The sequence below is a fragment of the Sinocyclocheilus anshuiensis genome, unplaced genomic scaffold (assembly GCF_001515605.1).
Source record: "Sinocyclocheilus anshuiensis isolate Anshui unplaced genomic scaffold, SAMN03320099.WGS_v1.1 scaffold891, whole genome shotgun sequence".
NCBI lineage: Eukaryota > Metazoa > Chordata > Actinopteri > Cypriniformes > Cyprinidae > Sinocyclocheilus > Sinocyclocheilus anshuiensis.
The window spans coordinates 363,045-373,254 of record NW_015546076.1 but is presented as its reverse complement, the minus strand read 5'-3'; the positions used below and the strand labels follow the sequence as shown (position 1 = coordinate 373,254).

The 10,210-nt window shown below is 35.2% G+C and overlaps 1 protein-coding gene across 3 annotated transcripts in view; it reads right to left on the bottom strand.

The window, feature by feature from the left end:
• The window catches only part of igsf9ba (immunoglobulin superfamily, member 9Ba), a 76,666-nt gene that overhangs the window by 60,777 nt on the left and 5,679 nt on the right, over window positions 1-10,210 (bottom strand). For all 3 annotated transcript variants that reach the window (XM_016501349.1, XM_016501350.1, XM_016501351.1), the window contains exon 2: window positions 2,490-2,687. In XM_016501349.1, the coding sequence (XP_016356835.1) occupies window positions 2,490-2,687 (198 nt within the window). The remainder of the gene's footprint in view (window positions 1-2,489; window positions 2,688-10,210) is intronic.

The following is a 10,210-nucleotide window of genomic DNA, read 5'->3' as shown; positions in this document are numbered from 1 at the left end:
AAAAATAAAGATGTACATTTATTTTTATATCAAATTTTATTATATTATTATAATATATGTGTATATTATTATTATTATAATATACATGTTTTTTTAAATAATAACAATAAAATCTATATTTTTAAAAATACGTTTATACATTTATATGATATAAAGTAATATAAGTTTAACATAATGACTACTTTACTTAACATTTGCATTTGTAATTAATTTTAATGTTAGTTAAAGTATATATTGTTAGCTTGTTGTGAGTTGAGTCTCCTGTGCACTAATGTGAGGAGCGTTTTGTGTTTCTGTCCATAAACAGTGTTCCAAATCATTAAACGAATGCGATTCCAGTGAAGTTAGAATGCTCCCTTAGAATGTAGCTGCCTATGTAGGCCACAGACAGCGCTGCAGCTAAATAGGTTTTGGAACAGAGCTCTCTCGATGTAGAAAGCAAAAGAAGTTTCCAATTTAATAAGGTGAGACATAGCAGTCAAATGATCAAATAATCTCAAACAATCACAGAGATGGATGTGTCACGCAGCTCTGCGTCCTGTGTCGTGGAGAGTGTGTGCTTTGAGAAGTGCTGACAATAGGTGATTTTTCACCCAGACGGCCAGCAGCAGATCTGCGGTAATCAAGGTTCTGTAACGCACCTCGAAAGAGAATGAGTGCCATGCTAGCAGGCAGCCATTGCTAAAGCTTTTCCCAATCCGTGTCAAGGGCTGCTCACACTCACTTTTTCTCTGGGTCGGACAAAGGGCTCGCTTTCGCGTTGAGTAGTAAACATAGAAAAACTGTGCTTTCGCTCAGCCTCACTCAAAATGAGCACATTAGATCAAGTGCAACACTTCTGAATTCAAAAGGAAGACTGATGGTGTGACTGGAACTTTTAATGGTTTGTTTACAGTTAACAGCTTTCTGTAAATCTGTCATGAGCAGGTAAATTTAATCAAACCCAACCTAAAGCCCTGGACTCAGTCCAAATTCACATACTATTCTTGCTGCAAAGCCTGCCGTGAATTTCTATCCTGGTTTAGGCTGGTTTATGCTGGTTCATCGTGGTTTTGATGCTGATGCACTGTGATGTACATTTAAGTTTGAATTATTGGCTTCATAAGAAATTCAAAAGTTTGAAAATCCATAATTCAAAATCTAATTTCAAGCTGGAAATAACCTGAAAGATACTCTGAAATTCATCTTAATTTAAAATTTTACTTTTTATTCAAGTTGTGTTGCTAATTTTTAATAAAAAAAAAATATTCTTAAATTAGAAAATAATGCACAATGGAAAGTGGTCTCAGACCAGTGTTATTTTAGTATTATTTATATACTATTATAGTATGTTATTACATGGCTCTGTGGAATACTTGATTCTGATTGGTCAGTCGTGACATTCCAAGGTATCACGGACTCGCTCTCTCGTTTCATACAAACGCAGCTGCTGCCATTTTGCTACGACTGTTTTGTACACTGTAATGGATTATAAGATATACCTAACAAACATTTTAAAACATTTTCATCTTAAATCAATATCTTTTATCGCCTTAATTATTTATGTGGTGAAATGTTGTGTAATAAGTGTTATGACTGCACTGTTTCTCTTAAATGTCCGTCTAGTTTTAACTTGACGCTTGCTCGAAACTACTGTGTTCACGGAAGCTTTGCGTTAAAATATTTCAACTCAAATCAATATTTGTCTAATTATTTACTTATGTGGCAAGTAGCCGTGTAATAAGCAGGATAATGTACATCCAGCCGGTTGTTATCGTAGAATAACCCCCTTCAGGGTGATACAAGACCCGTGTCGGGGGTTATTCTGCGATAACAACCGGCTGGATGTACATTATCCCTTGCATAATGTATCATAGCTTTTATATACTTTCAGTTTTAATTTTAGTTCAGTTTTATTCATTTTGTTATATATGTATAGCTTGCTTCTGCCACAGGATAAAAAAAAAAAAAAGGTAATTGCGACTTTTTATCTTGCAGTTCAAAGAAAAAAGTCAGAACTGTGAGATATAAACTCGCAATTGCAAGAAAAAACAAGTACTTTTTTTTTTATTCCATGTTGGAAATTTTATATTTGATAGAGTTTATATCTCTTAATTTCGAGTTTATATTTTGCAATTCTGACTTTTTTTAGAATTGTGAGAATGCCTTACGTACTTTATGTGGTTTTGTAATTTTATTAGTTTTATTTCAGTTTTAGCTTTAATTTTAGTACTTCAACTTCAACTTTTCTGATTTTCCTGAATTTTCATTTCATTTTTTAGTTTAAACTAATAATATTTACATTTATATTTTATTTCAGCTTTATTTCAATTACCAAAAATGATTTTTAATCATTTAATTAACAATAACAACATTGTCTCAGACTATAATTTAATATGGGAAGATCAGTATGTACGTTCTACACTTAGTTGGCATAAAATTAATTGTCTACTGTACATAATAATTAATAGGAATTAAACTGTGGACATTACAAAGATGCTGGTGCTTACCGGCGTACTCAGGGTCCACATGAGGAGGATAGAAACGGAAGTTGATGAAGAAGGGAATAGGCACACCGAATTTGAACCACTCCACCACATAGGGAGTCTGCTGGCCGTTTAGGGGGTGGCTCACGTCACATCCCAAAACAACACTATCTCCTGCACGGGCCGTCACAAACTGGGGCTCCTCTCTCACTCCGTGGGCACCTGGACACAAAAAAACACAGACATATTCAGCACCGTGAAAAAATAAAATAAAATAAAATAAAAATCTTTTTATGTTTTATTTCATTTACTAATTAAAAATTAGGAAAAAATGGGGAGTGGGTTCAGGAACTTCAGCAGGCCAGACTTGAATCTGCATCCTCAGAAGCACTGCAGCTCTAACAACAAATCAACAAAAAAAATCTGCAGATTTAAGTGCATGTTTGCCACATTTGTCCCTAAGAACTATACGTGAGGTGTCAAACAGCTCATTGTCCTATTTAACAAACATTTGCTGTTGAGACTTGGATAGTTTCCCAAATGCTGGACTTGTGAAAGTTCTCAGGTAATTATTACTTAAAAGGAACGGCCAAGCAGATAATGAGATGACAAGAGGCTTATCCACGCACCTCATTGATCTCAGCTAATTCACACTTGGATGGCTTTTACAATGGATGGGCCAGAGTTTTAGAAATCAATACACAAGCATGTCACAAGCCTATGGGTGACCTATCGGAACGCTAAAGGTCATTGTACCTGCCTCAGCAGAAAATATATTGGAGGAATGGATTTTCTTCAGCTAGCTCCACCACAGCCATTGAGCACTCTCTCCTCTATCAGAGTTAGCATGGCTTCAGCGCCTCAATGAAGGGGAAAATCACCGCCGGGATCAAAGGACCTGCTGACGGTGCATTCTCCACCACGGAGACACTGTATGGAAAATTAAGTGATTCAGTAACAGTAAAATGTAAGAAAAAGTAGGTTTCAAAAACAGCGCTCTCTGTCTTTCCCTGATTACTATATACTAAACAAAAAACACTACAACTTTTATAACATTAAACTACCACTAAAGCACAAAGTTACACATCGGAATGTGTTTTACAGAACTATTTATTTACCAATTTAACACTGAAGTATAACTTACATCATGACAGTACAACTTAAGCTGCAGTCCGTAACTTTTGGCGCTCTAGCGGTTAATAAACAGAACTGCGTGCGTCTTGCGGAAGAACATTGTAGCCGGAGCTACTTCTCTCTGTTTATGTCTATGGCGAATCACGCAGGTACTGGGCTACTCCGGTACCTACCCAAGCCAGTCTAAATAGTCCGAATATAAACACTTATTATAGGTGTACCGTAGTGATTCAGGACAAGCGAAAAACACGGTTTGCAAAATGGATTCATGGTGTATTATATTATTATATAAATAAGACTGCAGCTTTAACATAGTTAACTTGACAAAACTAGGCTAATGTCTTGTGGTTCAGTAAGAGTAAGTAAAGAACTGATCAGATTTACACTACCATTCAAAAGTTTGGATATTTTTAAAGAAATTTATACTTTTATTCAGAAAGGATGTATTAATTTGATCAAAAGTGACAGTTAAGACATTTACAGAAAAAAACTAAGCAGCACAACTTTTCAACATTGATAAAGATAAGAAATGTTTCTTGAGGATCAAATCAGAATATTAGAATCATTTCTGAAGGATCATGTGACATGAAGACTGCAATGACTGCTGAAAATTCAAATTCATAAATATATTCAAATAAAAAAAACTTTTATTTTTATTTATTCATTTTATTGTATGATTACTTTGTATTGTGTCACATTGTCCAGTCTTTCTCTCTTATCACACTGAAGTCAGACTGTAAGCTCACAATTCAGGTAAAACGAATATGTAAAAGCATTGATTTGGAAGATTCAATTAAATAACATCAGTGCAGGAAACACTGTCAGGAATATTTTAGCTTGGAGTTTCGATCCGCACTGATAGAAAAATGCAACTGAACATTATGGAAATCATTAACTCTCAGTAAGTTTAAAAAAATAACAACCGTTTCTCAACTTTTAACCAAACTCATATGCAACTGTGATTTTGTTTACCAGTTTAATCAGCTTTATCCAGTGGAAGCGTTAATCCACTTGATTGATTTAGCTCACACAGTTTTTGGACTGAAACAGTGCAGATTTAATCAAATTACTCCTTTCCTAAAGTAAAGCTTGGACCCTCCAGTCACAGGCCTGGGCCTTGAAATCCACTCTACTATTGTGAGCGCAGATGATTGCAAAGTACCACAAAGAGAGCAGCTTAACTTTAATGAGAGACCAACAGTGTGCATGCTTAACCATAAACTCACTACAATCTGCACATGACCAGCACAGAGCAGGTTCACAAAGAGCATTTCAGCGAGCCGTAAATGTGGGTCAGGGAGCCCAACGTTTAGCCTTGTTAGAATGGGCTAATTGTCATCTTTTAACACTTCTGCATGGTTGGGAGCATATATACTGTAATAAAAATGTTGCAAGATAAAAAATTGCTTATTGCACATTGGAATCTCACATAATTAACACTCCACTTATTCTGCTAACAAGCAATATAGCTATATTTAGACAGCTTCTTTTTATAGCTGCTACATACTTATTCTAACAGTTTATTTTTTCCCACTGAGATCCACTTGTAATTTTAGTCGCTCTCTGGTCCTATGAATCAGGATTGGAATACTTTCCTGCCTTACTTGTTGTTAGTTCTCGTCATTTATAAATATTATCTAACCCACTTCCTCCTTATTACCTCACTGCAGGGCTTCAGACTTACATATTTTATATTCTATATGGTGGCACCAGCACCTGATATGATAGCACTAGTAGAGGAGTGCGGGCTTATAAAAAGAAAAAAGTATAGGGACAGAAACCATTAACAATGGCGATATATTGTATTTTACAAGTAAGAGCAGATAGAAGTAAGAGCTATGTAATATTACATAGTTAAGCTCATTCAAAAAGCACATTCAACCGTAAATCACCATAACTCACAAATGTCCAGGCTATGCAGTGCATGATTCTAATTTGATACTCACTTAAAAATAAACCATAGTTTGTCTACAGTATCTATACTTTTAACAACGATATGCCATGGTCACACTAGATTTTGAGCACACAAAATTTCTACAGACACTATTTATAATGCTGTTCAGTTGCTTTGACACAATCTGTATTGTTAAAAGCGCTATATAAGTAAAGGTAAAGAAAGAAAAAAAGAAAGAATGATATGAATTTGCAGGTCAGAGCTCACCAAACAAACTTTGGAATGCAGTGAAATTCGAATGAGCTTGTGTTTCCTGAATAAAAATCGAAACGAAAAGTTTAGTGTGTCCACCTCAATATTCATAGACCTTCGCATCCACAACCATGCATGACTTCTCACAACAATGATTGGATTTAACTATGGTTTATGTCTTTATGATTTCTATGTTATTTGTGTTGAAAAACAGTAGTCTAATCACAATTATAAAATAAAATACAAAAAAGAAACTTATGAAATATGGAATTATAGTCACTTAGCCTACTCCCTGAACAAATGCAATGAAAACAAATGACTAACTATATTAACAACATAAAAATATATTATATAAATCTAATATTGCATGAATACCAAATTTATTTGTAAAGGTGGTGAATTGTGAATTGAAAAGCCTATTTAGCATTAGAATTATTTCATATAGCTTTAAACTAGGTTAAGCAGAGACATTTGGGGTTTGTAGCAGAATTCTCTGGCGAATTCAAGCACTTCTCACTGTGATCTGTAAAGTTGCAAAGACTAAAGTCTCAAATCCAAAGAGACATGTCAACATATTCTGTTACACCAAATACACAAAATAATGATCTTTAAAATAGCATCATATGACCCCTTTAATGTCACATAGTCGAGAAACCATTTTGGTTCCCCAAAGAACTTTCAGTGAACAGTTTTTAAAAGAACATTTTTCTTCTTAGCGTGAAGAATATTTTAATAATGTAAATAAGCTTTTTCCACTATAAAGAACCTTTTGTGGAATGAAAGGGTTCCATGAAAGTTAAAGGTTCTTATAGATGCAAATAAACAACCTTTATTTTTACGAGTGTGTGCTTTAGTAAGAAATCTCCAGTCATGTAGCTCAAAGAAGGGCCTAAAACAGACTACTGCAAATGACTGTATAGCAGGCAGGGAACATGAGGATTAAAGGTGCTGGACCCCGGTAACAGCTCACCCCTTAATCCACTTGTGTCTGCTTTCACTCCCAAAGGCACAACAAAGACACATGACCCTTTCAGCCCATATAAACACACCCATCACTCACACCACACATTTACACTGCATTATATGGACCCTTGGAGATCCGAATGGGGCGGATATTTGTGTTATATATCAGCGGTTGAGCTCTTAGCTCAACTGTTATGGTTCAAAGAACCTTCAAAGAAGAAATTAAGATTTGTTTGACATAAATTGCTACAGAACAATGTTTTGTAAAAATTTTTTATAACCATGACTAGAACTTACCTTTTTCCTACACAGGTCATCAAGAACACCTTTAGACTGTAAATTGCTCTCTCTCTCTCTCTATCTCTCTCTCTCTCTCTTTTTCAGTCTGTCTGGTCCTGGTCAGTGAGAGAAATGATGACCTGCACAGCTTGGATGAGGAGAGTTTTCAAGGTTAACATGCCGCCCCACCCTTTTTGAGGTCATATTAAGGGGAAGAACAACATGGCCTGGTCAGTTTATCAAAGAACAGTGGAAGCTTTCTCTGTTAAAACAGTAGATTAATATTGTCAGTGTGTGTCTATTCATATGCTGAGGTGTTCAAACCAAACATCCATATACTTCAAGCTCACATTCCCTATTTCTTGCTGAGCACAGAGGAGTTTGTCTAATGATTTGAGATATCATCCAAATCATTATTTATGCAGCCCTTTTATTTTGAGATATAAGGAAAAACATGGAACTAAACAAAATGCTTTCCCAGTCTGTTTTGCTTATAATATTCTTACCAGAAAATCAAGGAATTCGGTGGCATCCCTTTTCAAATGAGGGTATTAATAAATTATTCATTGTAGGAAAATGCAACATTTATACAGACGACAGTCTAATTACATCAAATATTTACAGGATAAAAAAATTACCTTGAAACCAAAGAATCAAACTTAGGGTTGTGTGGTCATCTATATATATACAGGTGCATCTCAATAAATTAGAATGTCGTGGAAAAGTTCATTTATTTCAGTAATTTAACTCAAATTGTGAAACTCGTGTATTAAATAAATTCAGTGCACACAGACTGAAGTAGTTTAAGTCTTTGGTTCTTTTAATTGAGTTGAATTACTGAAATAAATTAACTTTTCCACGACATTCTAATTTATTGAGATGCACCTGTATATAAACTTTTTTTTTTTTTTCAATAAAATAATCCCTAGAATGATTGCTGAAGTAGTATATGCATCTTACAATTATAGTTTTGTGGCATTTAATCCATATATATATATATATATATATACATATGTATATATGGTGTAAACACTTTATACAGTATATAATTACTCAGCACATTAGCAGCAAAACGTCCATTCTTAGGATAGAATCTGTATTTATATATGTGTGTGTGTGTGTGTGTGTGTGTGTTTACAGAACCGACTATAAGCCACTACAAACCATGAATGATTCGACTCAAAGAGGAGCTCTTGGTGGTGTGACTCCCTCCCTTTCTGAGACACAAACAACCAAGCTAAATGGTTACTAAAGCTCAGACAATCCTGAACTTAAAATCCCTTTCCACCAACAGATGGAATTATCCACTATCAGGATGAATAAACTAATGCCAACATGCTGGAAGCTGACGAGTAAATTTGTTTATATTCATCACAATTAGATGCAGTTATACAGATTATACAATTCACAATACAGTACAGTCTTTTCATGCTCACTAATGGTATAAACTAATGCTATATGATGGCAATTACTCAGCACATCAGCAGCAAAACCACACGTTCCTGGGATCAAGCGTAATCTTGATGCGCAGAGAGGCAGCGTTAGTCTCCCTGCCAACAGGGCCATTGGGACACATCATGAATAGGCAATCAAATGGAGAACAGAGCAGAGGTGGGTTCTCAAGGACACTAACATACTCGGCTGCACAAGCCACTGACAAATGTAACTGAATGCCAGCCTGAACATGATGAAGGTCACTTCTCAGACAGCTATGTGTCAGAGCTGCCCAAAGAATGCAACACATGCCATGAGGATGAGTGACCAGGGTAAAAACGTCAGTGCAAGTGAAGATATAGACATACTACATGCCTTCTCTAACTAACTTCATTGATGCTCTTGTCTGAATGGGAGCAAATGTCTCAATCCATGTTCTTGCAGCATCTACTGGAAAACCTTCTCAGAGGAATAGAAGATGTTATAGTAGTAAAATGAGGTCTAACTCCCTATTCAATGCGGCTCATATTGTGAATTAGGTGAACTCTAAACATTAAGAGAATATTTAACAGTCAAGAGTATTTTGAGTATAACGTTATGGTTGAATTGAAGCAAATATCCTCTGTATTGCATGATAAAAGTAATAGTGCCCTCTCCATGACTCTAGCACAAAAGAAAAAGTTAGCAGATGAAATAAGAGACCTCTGGGACACCAGATGGCCAATTTGCTCAATGGAAACACAAGCCGCCATCACTGTAACAGGGTCGTAGGTGTCCATCTGACGGAACGCATCACAAACTCATCACTGTGGTCTATCTGGAGGCTGGTGTCTCTGAACTTACCGATCTGTTCCTAGACTCAACATGGATTTGATGGCACCGTATGCTAAAGATTTCCATCTAGCCACTGGTTTAGAAATACTTTGAAGATTGTTAACAATGCTTTTAGGACCTTGAGTAGGTGAAATCTGATTAAGGAATTTGCTTAACCTCTGGCCCATTCATTTGCCCTGACAACATTTTCATTGACAAGACAAAAACAAAGAGAGAGATAAGGATGGGATTTTATTTTTCGCAGTTTTCACACTGCATTTAATACTATTTTATTATATTATTATATATAATATAATAATACATTATATAATATAACTATTTTTAACAATTATAACTTAATTATATTCATATATATTATTAATTAATATTATTTTATATTACTTTCATTTAATGAAATTACATAGCTGAAAGAAACAGCTTTAAAAGTGTTTTTATTAATTTATAGTTGTCCTGCTATTTAATTTCATTCAATTTAATTAAAGTAATATAAAATAATATTAATAAATTGCAAACATAGTGTACTATTCATTGTTTCTATCTGGTGTGGCCGACTATGTTAGTCAGCTAGGTGACATATTTAATTAATCAGAATTTTCAATATCAAAGTACAACACAGAAAATGAAATGTTTATGTTTGCAATGCATGAAAACCACACATGCAAGCCAATGTAAGCCAATAATGGCCCAATAGGCCAACAGTTCCATTAACTGGCCCTAATTTCCCTCTCCCTCACACCGGTCCCAGAACACCAGCATGGGGTATAATCTCAGTAAATCACAGCTAATAAAGAGCTCAAATACAGGAGGAAGGCAAACAGAGGCAGGTACACAGAGTCTCAGATCGTAAAGTTTACCGCACTAGACATGAAGATGCCTGGAATGTTGAAATGGCATTTGATTACAGTTACGCTCAAAACTGATGACAGCAGAGGAAGAAATGCACATTCTCAGCAGG